The following is a 15,443-nucleotide window of genomic DNA, read 5'->3' as shown; positions in this document are numbered from 1 at the left end:
TGATTTTTACACTACAGCGACTTTAATTGCAATTTAATACTAACAAATTAACACCAACACCGAATCATTTGTAAATAGTTTCACTCACCTCAACACCTACTGAGCACTACAGCTATGCACTGTGTGTAATTTAGATTACTTTAGGATTGTATAGTTGTTTCCTGAAAATATACAAAATATTTACATATATAAATATGTTTGAAATACATAATCTTAAAATAAATAAAACTTAAATTAATAATTTGGTATTTTAGTAAAACTTGGTACGGAAGAACTGCAAGTTCTTATATTTTGTTGAATTTTGCAGGAGATATGAATGTGATTAAGTTTTCTTTACTTCCACAAACGATTGAGGTTTGCTTATTTCTTTAAGGGGTTAGGTGGGTTTCAGAGGCAAGCGTATTCTTACAATTTTTTTAAATATATGCAATCATATATTTATTTTAAGTAATTCGGCATATCACAGATACATATTTAAACAGTATTTTATGAATTTTTTATTTTAAAATTCCGAAAACTCAGCCGTTGGCACCTTATCTAAAAAAAAGATATTGCGGTGAACATCATGATTGGTTCATCTAAAATCAATAACTAAAAATATGTCGATAGTACATGGATAGATCTAGTTAATGAACGAAGGAAAAAAGAATATATTGAAATTTCAATTTTCGACAGAATTTTAACCAAAAAACTCACTGTTTTGGTCATATTTTCGGCATACAAATATTGGATTGATAAAAAAAAGTTATAATAACAATATAAAAAAATCCTTCGTACATTAACTAGATAATGTTAATCCAAAGATGTCTGCAAAATTTGAACAAAATCGCTCAATAACGTTTTGAGATATCGTGTCCACCGACTTGAAAAATAGAGTTTTGAGATAAATGCGTTTAAAGTTTTCCATTCGTACTAACGTGGCCTGATGGACGGAACTTCCAAAGGGTATATCTCTTAGAAAATTATTCGGATTGATTTGATATTTTTGGATAATATATTACACTATTTAATAAGACAATAAATTTTTTTCTTATTTGGAAATTTTGAAACCCATCTAACCACTTAAAACACTGTTTACATTATACATATTTGTCAATTGTCAATTGTTTACCCATTGAAAGTAAATACACTTGTTTACTTTGCGCAGTAAAATATATATTACTTTTACCACATTCTTTTGTAATCAATGATAGTTACATACATACATATTTAAAGATAATTAATACAAAAAAAAACAAAAAAAAACAAAATAACAAACTGCAAGCAAAAACAAACAAGGAACAACTAAAAATAAGTATCACTCAATTCTGTTAGTGTCCAGAAACTCTTTACACAATTCGTTTCCTTTTATTTTTTATTTGGAAGGAGCTCTAAATCATAAAGTAATAAACGTGTACAGCGCTTAATGAGTTGAAAATTTTACCAAAATCGGAAAATTTCGACCAGGGCTCAACGAAGAGTGCAACATTCAGATTGTGTATGCTTTCAACTCTGCGCCAAATAATGCATGTATACTTGACAGAAAATTAATGTTAAGAGACTTTAAGACAAATTTGGCAACCCTATCCGATACTCATGGCATACGTGTGATGGTTCATCTCTTTCATATCCAAATGGTTAATGAGTTTCAATGTGTTAATGTATGTTTCCATGAAAATTCTTTCAATGTACTGTTGTTTCTAATAGTTGATGCAATACACATATATGACGATCAATAGTAGCCTTGGTCAAAATAAGTTAGCTGAACCGTTAAAAACTGAGGTTGGGACAAACTTCCAATAATAAATTTATTAATTTCGGTTCATTTAATATACATTTTTTTTAGAATCAATCCTGTCGAAAAAATTAAGTAAATTTTGGAATTTTAAAACCGGCTAATCCGTTACAATATCTGAAAAAGAGTACAAATCAAAATCTATGTTTCTGTTCTAAATTCAGGAACTCTTCTTCTCAGATTTAAAGAAGTTGAGATTTTATTCTAAAAATGCATGAAATTTCCACATATTGAAGCCTTCTAGCTATGATACTCGCTTAAATTTTTAGCACCGTGCTTTTTCCTTTGACAAGCGTTGAAATATTGTTCTTCTCATGTAATACGTGTGTTGCCGACACACGATTATTTAAACACTCGTGTATGGAAAGATGTAAAAAGTAGGCAAAGGCCACACTTGATTGACTTCTCAAAGCCTCTAAGGCAGGTTAAGCTGATTGGCAGCGCACACAGGCACTTGAACTCGGTCAATAGCAACAAAAAGCGGAGGATGTTAGTTGCCTGCATATTTATGAGTAAGCACAAATTGGCACACATTCATGCCATAAATAACGGTACAATGTTTTTTCTTTGTAAATTATATGCAAGCGACACGCCCGCTCCGCCACAACAAGAACGTCAGCACACACAAGTGACTATAAGAGAATGCCTGCAAGTGTGAAAAAATAACGGAACGAGGGAATTCTTGCAGAAAATGTAAACAAATAAGGAATATGAGAAATATGTGTATGTGACACATATAAAATGTGAGCAGTAATGACTGCATATACAAATGGAAATCCCCCATAGAGTGTTTCTAGGCGCATACACTTGCACATTTACATATGTGACTGGAGAAGAGGAACACACACACAATTCATGTCTGCATTTTGCCACGTCAAGCCAGCGCACTTTTGCGATTATCAGTGTGAATGGACAGTAAAACTGCGCCTAAAATTATACCCTGCGGACGCGAAATGTGTTCGTGATTGCTGCGCTGTTGTTGTTTTGTGTGTAGTATACCAACTTGAGACTCTGTTGTCAACTAATACTACATGCTTGAGGATTGAAAAAAGAGGCATGATTCGAAATATTCACTCAACACTAAAGATCGGATAGTGTATGAGATTGTAGTACAAATCATTAAAAAATTGGGATTAATTAGTGTGATTAAGATTTAAGATTTAAGATTTAAGATTTAAGATTTAAGATTTAAGATTTAAGATTTAAGATTTAAGATTTAAGATTTAAGATTTAAGATTTAAGATTTAAGATTTAAGATTTAAGATTTAAGATTTAAGATTTAAGATTTAAGATTTAAGATTTAAGATTTAAGATTTAAGATTTAAGATTTAAGATTTAAGATTTAAGATTTAAGATTTAAGATTTAAGATTTAAGATTTAAGATTTAAGATTTAAGATTTAAGATTTAAGATTTAAGATTTAAGATTGAAGATTTAAGATTTAAGATTTAAGATTTAAGATTTAAGATTTAAGATTGAAGATTTAAGATTTAAGATTTAAGATTTAAGATTTAGGATTTAGGATTTAAGATTTAAGATTTAAGATTTAAGATTTAAGATTTAAGATTTAAGATTTAAGATTTAAGATTTAAGATTTAAGATTTAAGATTTAAGATTTAAGATTTAAGATTTAAGATTTAAGTTTTAAGATTTAAGATTTAAGATTTAAAATTTAAGATTTAAGATTTAAGATTTAAGATTTAAGATTTAAGATTTAAGATTTAAGATTTAAGATTTAAGATTTAAGATTCAAGATTTAAGATTTAAGATTTAAGTTTTAAGATTTAAGAATTAAGATTTAGAATTTAAAACTTGAGATTTAAAATTTAAGATTTAAGATTTAAGATTTAAGTTTTAAGTTTTAAGATTTAAGATTTAAGATTTAAGAATTAAAATTTAAAATTTAAAACTTAAGATTTAAGATTTTAGATTTTAGATTTTAGATTTAAGATTTAAGATTTAAGATTTAAGATTTAAGATTTAAGATTTAAGATTTGAGATTTAAGATTTAAGATTTAAGATTTAAGATTTAAGATTTAAGATTTGAGATTTAATTTTAAGATTTAAGATTTAAGATTTAAGAATTAAAATTTAAAATTTAAAACTTAAGATTTAAGATTTAAGATTTTAGATTTTAGATTTAAGATTTAAGATTTAAGTTTTAAGATTTAAGATTTAAGATTTAAGATTTAAGATTTAAGAATTAAAATTTAAAATTTAAAACTTAAGATTTAAGATTTTAGATTTTAGATTTTAGATTTAAGATTTAAGATTTAAGATTTAAGATTTAAGATTTAAGATTTAAGATTTAAGATTTAAGATTTAAGATTTAAGATTTGAGATTTAATTTTAAGATTTAAGATTTAAGATTTAAGATTTAAGATTTAAGATTGAAGATTTAAGATTTAAGATTTAAGATTTAAAATTTAAGATTTAAGATTTAAGATTTAAGATTTAAGATTTAAGATTTAAGATTTAAGATTTAAGATTTGAGATTTAATTTTAAGATTTAAGATTTAAGATTTAAGAATTAAAATTTAAAATTTAAAACTTAAGATTTAAGATTTAAGATTTTAGATTTTAGATTTAAGATTTAAGATTTAAGTTTTAAGATTTAAGATTTAAGATTTAAGATTTAAGATTTAAGAATTAAAATTTAAAATTTAAAACTTAAGATTTAAGACTTTAGATTTTAGATTTTAGATTTAAGATTTAAGATTTAAGATTTAAGATTTAAGATTTAAGATTTAAGATTTAAGATTTAAGATTTAAGATTTAAGATTTAAGATTTAAGATTTAAGATTTAAGATTTAAGATTTAAGATTTGAGATTTAATTTTAAGATTTAAGATTTAAGATTTAAGATTTAAGATTTAAGATTGAAGATTTAAGATTTAAGATTTAAGATTTAAGATTTAAAATTTAAGATTTAAGATTTAAGATTTAAGATTTAAGATTTAAGATTTAAGATTTAAGATTTAAGATTTAAGATTTAAGATTTAAGATTTAAGATTTTAGCTTTTAGATTTTAGCTTTTAAATTTTAGATTTTTACACTGTATCGGATCATCCTTTTTGTATTCAATTGTTGTTGTATTATAATTTAGCAAGAGACCATTTCTGGGTGGCTCGTTCTCAAAAGAACGCTTTATTTGCTTCGCTGGCTACGCAAAATTTACTTTATCCATAAATCGCTTAATATTTTTCTGCAATTTCATATTCTGCGGTAGAGCTCTTCTAAATTCGAAATGTTTTTATTGTGAGCTATGCTTTTCGGCCTATGTGCAGAGAACCATGAAAAGTGTTGGTAAGAGTTTGACAAGGGCAAATATAGCAACACGCTTACTAAATACTCATGTGAATATATACATTAGTGACTTCATATGTATATCCTTAAATAGATACAAAAGCTGAAAATATTACACATTACAACAATGAAAGTCTCAAAGGCGCGCGTCTGGTGCTTTTTCATTTAGCTATTTTTACCAGCTTCTTTGAGTGCACACGCACCATATTCGTTTTCTTACTTATTTCAGCTAACGGAATTCAATTTTTTGTTCCCATATTTACCGTCATTTCGAGTAGACATGTTGGCAGACAAAATCATCGGCAGACTGGCAGACGCTACTGTTATTTTATGCCGTTACAGCTCAAAGGACTCCCATCACGCACACCTACCCATGCGGTGGCCTGCACCAACACAGCATCACTTGAGTTAGGCTCGCACACATATATACATAGATGGGTGTATAAATAAATAAATAAGTGGCAAATACTCGTAAGGAAGGAAGGAGGAAGTGAGTTGAAGCTTTGATGGCTGTTTTGTGCGATAAAAAATTTGGAATTTGCCTACTACAGTTGACAGTGATGAGAATGTTATTGAAATTCTCATTCTACCTTTATTCGGGTATTACTTGTGAATTCATTTTTGTTGTAATATGTGTTTACGGTTATTAGGACTTAAGTGTTTTAGTGTATACTTTTGACGGTGTTGTGAGTAGAGTTTAGAAATTTATTAAAAGGAAATATATTTTTATTTTTATAATTAAGAAGTTTGATAGAATGTGAGACCTAAATTTTCGAATTTTTCAGTACACATAATTTTATATTTTTTCGAAACAAATTACTAAACCAAAATTACAAAATCCAAATTATTAAAGCGACAAAATGGTTAATAATTCGTCATCAATAATAGGCTTTAACATATTAAATTCGTATATCCCAAATATGCAACTTCATCCCCTATTTTTACAACATCAATTCAGATTTATTGCGGAAATCGATTTCTTAAATGTGTTTTGGGTTGTTAATTATTAAATATTTACTTAAAAAACAAAATAATTTGTCGCAGTCGGTAGGATTCGAACCTACGCTCCCAGAGGGAATCTGATTTCTAGTCAGACGCCTTAACCGCTCGGCCACGACTGCACGTTGGGAACTCTGCTCACTAATTTCATTCACAGTTCAATTAATTTTAATTTAATTGATTTATCAAATCTTTAGCTTTCTTTTTGGAAATATATTTAATTTTAATTGATAGATTTATGAAAACAGATAACAAAAAATATGATAATATTTGTAAATATAGATTTTCATACCCAAATCTTAACAGAATTGCGTTATATGGGACTCAAATGGCTTTATATTCAGGACTTACTTTGTGGTTACTTTAATTAATGATATTGTATGCATAATACATTTATCAAAAATATATACATATACATACTTCAAAATCAAGCGAACTATGTAAACTTAGTATAAGATCTTGACTAGTCTACAGTCAATAACCAAATTGAAGCAGTAAGCTTTTAGCTATTAGTTTTAAATAATACTGTTGTATAGTAAGTGGGATAACTTCTGTGTCACACATTTTCAGTGGTGATATTCAAGGCGCGTATTCGATTATGGTAACCATATAAAACCATTAATTAACATTATGAGAGTGTAGAACCTCACTTACAATTCAAACTCTCTGGAGTTTTGAATTTGGCAAAATAAAGAGGTCTAATTTTTGCAATCTAATAATACTCTCTTGCATTCGTATTATATTCTTTCTGACCCTAAGAATCAATCGAGTGCATAGCTCATCCCAAGTCATGTCCAGATTTATTAATTTCCTGAATATGAAATGGCATTTTATCATCACATTATTACATTGAACTATTTGTGGTATCGGAAATAAAACTAGAGGAGCAGAAAACATTTATAACGAAAAAAGAACATTTGCAACAAAAATGTGACAGAGGAACAAGCGTGAACTTATGAAGAGAAACTTAGAGAGTATATGCGAGAACTTTAATTCGAGTAATACTCGAAAGTTCTACAGTCAAATAGAAACCGAAAAACGAGAATTCCAACCTCGTACAAGTACATACATATCTGCAAATCTAAAAGCGGAGAAATACTCACTGACCAACAAAAGAATGTAGATCGTTGGGCCGAGTATTTTAGCGAACTACTGAATGCCCGGAATATTGACGAAAACAATAAGGAAGATAATTTACCAATAGAAGGTAATGATGCAGCTGAATCTTCAGATCGATGACAGAATACAAGCAACAAATAGATCGTTCGCATCTCTTATAAAACTCTTTAAGTCCAAAGTAATTAACAGACCATGCAAACTTGTCTTGTATAAAACGGTAGTAACCCCAGTATTGTGCTATGGAGCGAAAAGGACAAAACCAAATTGAACCTTTGAAAGAAAAATGGAAATGACGAATGGAGGATAAGTTGGAATAGCGAACTTGACCAGCTAATTCAAGGCGAAAACATGGTGCGATTCATCAAAAAGCAACGAATAAGAGGGCTAGGATATATTTCAAGAATGGATTCAAGAGCCCAAAAGAAGGTATTGAACGCAAAAAAATACATCGGCAGAGCAAGAGGAAGGCCAAGAACAAGATGGAAGGATGAAAGAAACGAGGATCTGAAGAAGCTCCGATTAGAAAACCGGAGAGAAACCGCAAAAGACAAAGTAGCTTGAAGGCGTATTGTTCAGCAGGACAAAGCTCACAGAGAGCTGTAGAGCCAAATGATAATTGTAATCGTTCAAATGTATATTAACCGAGTATTACTATTCGAATAGTCGTTCTACTACGATTATTCTAGTAGTTCTACTACGATTATTCGAATAGTTGCTCTGCTGCGAGTACATAAATAAATGAAAATTATTTGAAATTCAAGCACTCTTTGATTTTTGTTGTTTTAAATTTATGAAAATGCCAATTGTATGCGTATATAAAAATAAGAAAATGAATGAAACATATACATATATGTATATATACAATACTGCTGACAATATCAATATATCTACAATACTCATCTCTAAATTTCTTACATTAGTAAATTGTTTTCACTTTTATAATACCATTAATGAATATGTATCACAGTGATAGTTGCTTATATGTATTAATTAAATATCTGCAAGTTTTTGCAAATTTAAAACATTTCAAATTCTCAAATATTATGTATTCAATTTACTTTAAACAAATGAATAAAAAGCTGCGAAATTGTTCGCAGTCGGTAGGATTCGAACCTACGCTCCCAGAGGGAATCTGATTTCTAGTCAGACGCCTTAACCGCTCGGCCACGACTGCATGTTGGCAACTCTGTTCAACAATTTCATTTACAATTCATTACATTTTCATTTCATAAGTTTATCAGATTTATTTATTCAAATTTACTTATTCATTTTCATCTGTAAGGTTTGTTAGTTTAGTTAACTGGATTTATAACAAGAAGGGCTAAGTTCGGGTGTAACCGAAAATTTTATACTCTCGCAATTTATTGTTGTACTTTTATTAAGACACACAATTTGATTTGTATATTCGGCATAACGTCCACCAGAATAGAGAAAATCATTATATTATCATTTCACTGATTTTCGTCATCAAGCTACTCTATATCAAAAAAAATAAGCTCAATTAATTTTGCTAAGATATCTCACATATTAACCGATCTATAAGGTAATAATCACATCGGATTTTTTAAAACATATAATTAGGTATATGGGAACTAGTTGGGGAAAGTTATAACCCGATTTTAATAATTTTTGGTACGGAGATACACTTATATTTAGAAAAAAAAAACTATTTCCTTTGAATATCCTTAGAATATTTGAGAGATTTACCTATATTTTCGGTGAAAAATTACCCTTAACCAATGAGTTTTTCATGTTCCATATCTGAATAATTATACTTCGATTTCAACGTTAATGAGTGATGTTACGCCTCAAATGCAGTATTTCTGTAAAGTTTCATTCCTCTATTTTTATTAATTCTTGAATTATACAATGATCAGTTGAAATTAAAAATTTTATTAAATGGGAAGTTAACCGATTTCGCGCATTTTATATTGTTGATATTAGTAAATGAAGAAAATAGTATTATCAAATTATATTGAAAGCGGTCGACTAGTTCCTGAGATATAGTTTTTGAGACCAGCGTTGGTGACGCCACGTCCATGTTCCAGTTTTGCAGTCTTTCTTTATCATTTTTTCTGTATTTAGTGTTACTGGCAGTTTTTCGTTATTGAGTTAACGCACTTAGTTTTCAAGATAAACTTTGTATGGGAGGTGGGCGTTGTTATTATCCGATTTTTCCAATTTTCGTGGGGGAGCACTTTAAGTCTAAGCCACTTCCGATGAAGAAATGTTTGCCATCAGCTATTTTCGTGAATGTTCGTACAGATTTAGATATAAAATATTTTTAAAACAACTGAGGTCTTCGACTTCAAAACGCCTTTTTAAGAGTGGTCAGTACGGTAAAAATATTATTATCCATAAAGCGAAATGAAATGATGACTTGCAAAAAATATTACAAGCTACAATAATGCAGCTGCTCTTGTACTTGACACTCGTAATTTAAAATGCTTGATGCGAAAGCAAATATTCTTATCACGCTCATTTATAAATACATATTTACATAGGCAGTATTGATTGTAAAACTTCCAAGTCATTTAAATGCATATACATATGTACTACCAGTTTATATAAAGATAACTGTTGTTGATGATGCTCAGTATTTGTCAACTTGTTTACTAAAGCAAAGTTAATATAAATGTTGGAGTTACGAATACTTATAATCAGTTCAAGTTCAATGTTCCGTTTGCTTACAACAATGTGTATATAAACTGGGGGCATAATCCAGCGAAAAAAATCGATGTAATGATCGTAACAGAAGTGTTATTGAGTATTATTTTGGCCACCGTTGCCGCGGTCATTTATATCACATATCGGAACCTCACATATTGGCAACGTCGGGGCATCCCCTGTGATACGCCCCACTGGATACATGGGAATCTATACGGTGTCGCAAAGACTATGAGTATTGGCGAAGCCTTTACGAAAGTCTACCGCCGTTATGTGGGATCGGGCCCCTTTTGCGGCATTTATTTTCTACAAAATCCTTCGGTACTAGTGCTCACACCGGAGTTGACTAAACAGGTGTTAATTAAAGACTTTGCTAATTTCACCGATCGTGGTCTCTACACCAACGAGAAAGACGATCCACTCAGTGGACATTTGTTTCAATTAGAAAGCCCTAAATGGCGTGTAATGCGCAACAAACTTACGCCCACTTTCACCTCGGGTCAAATGAAGTTCATGTTTTCCAATGTGATTGCGGTGGCTGAGCAATTTGTCGACACCTTAAATAGCGAAATGGTGCAGAGTAATGTAATCGAGATCAAGGATATACTGGCACGCTTCACCACCGATGTGATTGGCTCTTGTGCTTTTGGCATTGAGTGCAACAGTCTCAAGAACCCTGATGTTATTTTCCGGCAAATGGGACTTCGTATCTTTAACGATCATCGTCATTCGAGTTTCGTTCTTGCAATGATAAATGCAGCGCCATCTGTGGCACGCTATTTTCATGTGCGCTTGAGACCGGACGCGATAACCGATTTCTTCATGAATATTGTACGGGAAACTGTTGATTATAGAGAGAAGAACGAGGTGCAGCGTAACGACTTCTTGAACATACTAATGGAATTGAATAAAGGCAAGCTCAAGTTTGATAATAATGCCGATGAGAAGGGGCTTACGTTGGAGGAGATGGCGGCGCAAGCGTTTGTATTCTTTGCCGCTGGTTTTGAGACATCATCCACTACACTTTCGTTTTTACTGTATGAGTTGGCTGTCAATCAAGACATTCAAAAGCGCTTGCGCGCCGAAATACTAGAAGAGGTTGAGCATCATGGCGGCAAGGTCACTTATGAATGTATAAACTCGATGCCATACATGAAACAGGTTATATCAGGTGAGTAATGCCATATTAACGAACGCTATTATAACAGTTATTTTCTCCGATACAATTTAGAAACTCTCCGCAAATATCCGGTAGTACCACATTTGCAGCGCAAGGCTATAGCTGATTATAATGTACCTGGACATCCGAACTATGTAATCGAAAAAGGTACAACCGTATACATACCAGTTATGGGAATACACCATAATCCTGAGTTCTATCCGGCACCGGACAAATTTGATCCGGAACGCTTTGCACCGGCGCAAATGCAATTACGTGACGCCATTAATTGGCTGCCTTTCGGCGATGGTCCACGCAATTGTATTGGCTTGCGTTTTGGTCAAATGCAGATACGCATCGCGCTGACTTATTTGCTGCGAAAGTTTGAATTTTGTACTTGTCCGAAGACGGATATTCCTTTGGTAATGGATCCCAAGCAGTTTTTAAACAATACCAAAAGTGGCATGCATCTTAAAATACAAGCGATTTGAGTAATATATATTTTAGTTTAATTTGTATATTGTTTATTATTGTTAGAAGAAACTAATTTAGCGCCTTTAGATTGTTATTAAGTAATAGACATTCCAATAAACTGTTTGCCCGTTGACTTTTCGTACATTTTGTATTTTAGATCGGGCAATCGACTGCAATGCCTGGAACCATTTTTTAAATTATACCCTAGCATTTAAGCGAAAACTTGATGAGCTACTATTCTAAGTTTACCAATTGCTAGTAGCATCAACGTAGAAATCAGTAAGTTATCTGCTTACTTACATTTCCCACTCCCTCCCACTCCCTTTATGGAGGCAAACTGTGAGCGACTGACACATTATACATAGCCTTTTTTGACAGCCAACGCGTGAGTCGTGTCAAGCTGTCATATTATTTTTGTTCAGTATTGTTTGGCATTTCATCATGGAAAGACTTACGTCTGAACAACGTTTATAGATTGTTAAACTTTATTATTAAAACTCACGTTCAGTAAAGAATGCGTTTCGCTCAACTTCTGGTTAACATAATGGGCCTACTGAGCGTACTATTCGTACCTATCTTGAGACCCATTAATCATTATTGGATATTATTCGGCCGAATAGACCACGTCCAGCACGCAATGAAGAAAATATAGCAGCCGTAGGTTTCATTTGGTTTCAACAATATGGCGACATCTGTCAATGAATTTATTGAGAGAACACTTAGGTGAGCAGATGATTTCACGTTTTGGGTAGACCTTGGAGCAAAGCATCACGCGTGTCATTCGGAAGTAACCACCAGTCAAAATGCTCGAACGGGTCATCGAAAATTGGACTTAACGGATGGATGGAGATGTTGCCGCGGCCAACCTTTGAAAGAGCTAATCTTTAAAAAATAAATGCCAAAAAATGTTCTTGCCAATGACAGTAAACATTCCCCATTAAATTCGATTTTGTTGTGGTTTGTCTTTAAAAAATATAGAGAACTAGAAAATAATAACGAGAAATAACACTAGCTCTCATATCTATAGTACTATTATAAAGAGGAAAGATTTGTACGTATGTTTGTAATGAATAAACTCAAAAGCTACTGTGCCGATTTCAAAAATTCTTTCCCCATTAGAAAGCTACATTCATCCCGAGTAACGTAGGCTATATTTATTGCTAGAATCTCAACTTTCTGGAAATAGTTCCCAGGTGAGGGTATCAAAAATACTCCGTGATGGAGAATCTTAATCTGAAACTGAAAATCGTCTTGCAAGTCATTCTCTTCGCATTGCAATCGCGTGCCAGAAAGTCGAATAACAAGCGCTCGCAGCTGCTTGCTGGACAAAATTTCAAAACCTACCAAGTACGCGCTTGAGGTTCGAGTATGGTGTGTGTGCAGCGGCTTGAAGAACAATATTAGAAATATAAAAGCTCGCACTAGGGAGTCGAGGTCTGAGCGTTCCCAACGCCTTCATAATCAGATCAAAGACTAGAGGCCGTAATAAGTTTTAGCTAATTACAAATAAAATATAATTTCATGTTCAAATTTTCCTAATTTTACTTTTTTTAATGAACCCACGGAGGAAACGGAAAAGTACATACATATTTATGGGAGAGTGTGTATAAGTGTGTAAAAACTTATAACTTTTGAAATGTTTGTGTAAACCCGTCGAAGCCGGAGCGGTCTTCTAGTGCTATATATAATAATTTTCGTTATTCTGGTGGACTTTATGCCGAAAATGTGCGACGAATTGTGTCGGACTATAAAATGTTCCTTACTTGTTCATGTTACTTTCATGTTTAGATTACCTATCGATTAACATATATGTAGGTCGATTTTAGGAATTTAGGCGCTTAAAAATATTTTAAAAGCATTTTGCTTTTACTGGCTTTGTATAATAAGCTTGTTTTATTGAAAAAAATTAAGAATTTTTTTGATTTAATGTTTATTTTTTAAATAAATGAGTAGTAATAACATATTTATCAGATGCATTTCAAAGTAAATAAAAACAAATATATAATGCAGTACAAATAATTAACGTCTTACCCATCAGGTATACGTTAAAGCAAATATAATAAAAAAATATTTATTTACTATTCACTTTCTGCCTCTGATATATCAGACTATGCGTTTTGCCAAATATTTTTTATCTTTTCTACAAGTTTTTCTAAGAGGATTAAACGAGCTCAGAAACATTCTCTTGCTCTTGCAAGATTGCACGGAATGCAAAAATGCTACACCACAATATACAATAGCACAAGAACACCCCTAGCAGAAAGCAAAATATTAGCGAAATGTATGTGTGTATTTGTATTATGACAGCAGATACATGGTTGCAATTATGAATCTTTATATTTTGTAAGCTTTTCTGTATTTCGCTGAGTGTGTTGGAGAAGTTCTGTCGAGCTGTTGTTCGTGTTGAAGAACTCTTAATATCTCGGAAGTTTAAACGTCCTCCTTAATCAATTCTCATTAGTTTGAAGGATTTTAGCTTCTCTTATGTGATCTTCAGGCAATTTTTTTACAGATGTTTTAAATATTTGTTTCAAACTGCTAGAAATTCAAAAATGGAAACGAAGAGGATTTCGCTTCTTGAAACTGGTTACAAATCAGTTTAATTTAAATTTTAATCACAAATTGGGATATTTGAGTGATATATTAAAACACAAATTTACTGATTAGATAAGTATTAATTATTTTACTTATTTCTTTATTTTTTTAAGTTTATACTAACAACATACATTGTTCGCGAAATAGTATATTATTGATTACCGTTAAAATTTTGCAAATTTTAACATTTTTATGTTTTAAATTTTTGATCATTTAGATATTTATTTATATTATTATATAAGTCAAATTATTAAAAAGTGGTTCGCAGTCGGTAGGATTCGAACCTACGCTCCCAGAGGGAATCTGATTTCTAGTCAGACGCCTTAACCGCTCGGCCACGACTGCCCGTTATTTTCCAGTGAACTTCAAAGCTTGAAAATATACAATTTTTTAATCCTTTCAATATAAATTAATTTAATTTTATTCAATCAATATTATTTCAAATAAATCAGTACTTATCTCTGCATTTTTATTGCGACTAACCAACTTTTTCACTATCATATTGACTATCAGTCTTCTTTCATGGTCATATATGTATATATGTTTATATATTTACATATATACATTTATATATTTATCTCTATTTATACTCTCACAGTCCATTTATCAATTTGAGTTTGACATAGAAAATAGCTTGCACTCTATTGATGACTCTACTACTACTGAAATTAGTGTTACTTGCTCCAAAATATTAGTTTTTTTTTGGAAAATATGTTCACAGAATGAAATGTGTTGAAAATATCATATTTTTATACTCTTTTATTGAAGAATTCCTCTAAATATTTCTCATAACTTACACATAATATTAGATACCGCCCAGGAATTCAAGAAAGGAACGTTCATAAGGCAAATGGAAGGAGTCGAAAGAGACTGGAGCTTGGGATGGAGCTACCAATCAAGATTGCTATGAATTACTCGAATACGTTCGTTATATTTATACACTCGCAACATGTTGCACAGAGTATTATAGTTTTGTTCACATAACGGTTGTTTGTGTCACCAAGAAATAAAAGAGTTAGATATGAGGTAATATATATATATAAATGATCAGGATGACGAGTGCAGTTGAAATCCGGATGTCTGTCCGTCCGTCTGTCCGTCCGTCCGTGCAAGCGATAACTTGAGTAAAAATTGGGATATCTTAATGAAACTTGGAACACATGTTCCTTGGTTCCGTGAGAGGGTTGCTTTCGAAAATGGGCAAAATCGGTCCACTGCCACGCCCACAAAATGGCGAAATCCAAAAACACATAAAGTGTCATAACTAAGCTATAAATAAAGTTATAAAGGGTGATTTTTTAAGAGCTTGATAACTTTTTTTAAAAAAAAACGCATAAAATTTGCAAAATCTC

The 15,443-nt window shown here is 31.3% G+C and overlaps 1 protein-coding gene and 3 non-coding genes across 4 annotated transcripts; 1 reads left to right on the top strand and 3 right to left on the bottom strand.

Annotated features, from left to right (window-relative positions):
• Positions 1 to 6,117: 6,117 nt before the first annotated feature.
• On the bottom strand, positions 6,118 to 6,199 carry Trnas-aga (transfer RNA serine (anticodon AGA)). Its single transcript has one exon. It is a non-coding gene; the product is annotated as a tRNA-Ser (tRNA).
• A 2,089-nt stretch (positions 6,200 to 8,288) lies between these two features.
• Positions 8,289 to 8,370, bottom strand: Trnas-aga (transfer RNA serine (anticodon AGA)). The gene has a single exon. It is a non-coding gene; the product is annotated as a tRNA-Ser (tRNA).
• A 1,472-nt stretch (positions 8,371 to 9,842) lies between these two features.
• LOC105217283 (probable cytochrome P450 6a21) lies at positions 9,843 to 11,638 on the top strand. The gene is made up of 2 exons (XM_011192218.3): positions 9,843 to 11,034; positions 11,095 to 11,638. Exons 1-2 carry the CDS (start codon positions 9,939 to 9,941, stop codon positions 11,511 to 11,513), a joined length of 1,515 nt encoding a protein of 504 aa, XP_011190520.2. The 5' UTR covers positions 9,843 to 9,938; the 3' UTR covers positions 11,514 to 11,638.
• Positions 11,639 to 14,354: 2,716 nt separating this feature from the next.
• Positions 14,355 to 14,436, bottom strand: Trnas-aga (transfer RNA serine (anticodon AGA)). Its single transcript has one exon. It is a non-coding gene; the product is annotated as a tRNA-Ser (tRNA).
• Positions 14,437 to 15,443: the final 1,007 nt, after the last annotated feature.

This window comes from Zeugodacus cucurbitae, chromosome 4 (genome assembly GCF_028554725.1).
Source record: "Zeugodacus cucurbitae isolate PBARC_wt_2022May chromosome 4, idZeuCucr1.2, whole genome shotgun sequence".
Lineage (NCBI taxonomy): Eukaryota > Metazoa > Arthropoda > Insecta > Diptera > Tephritidae > Zeugodacus > Zeugodacus cucurbitae.
This window is presented reverse-complemented; position numbering and strand designations above follow the sequence as displayed.

Bases quoted from the DNA above. Each gene is read 5' to 3' on its own strand.
- LOC105217283 (XM_011192218.3), top strand. From the start codon at position 9,939: ATGATCGTAACAGAAGTGTTATTGAGTATTATTTTGGCCACCGTTGCC. The intron at 11,035-11,094 runs GTGAGTAATGCC...GATACAATTTAG, and splicing joins CATGAAACAGGTTATATCAG to AAACTCTCCGCAAATATCCG.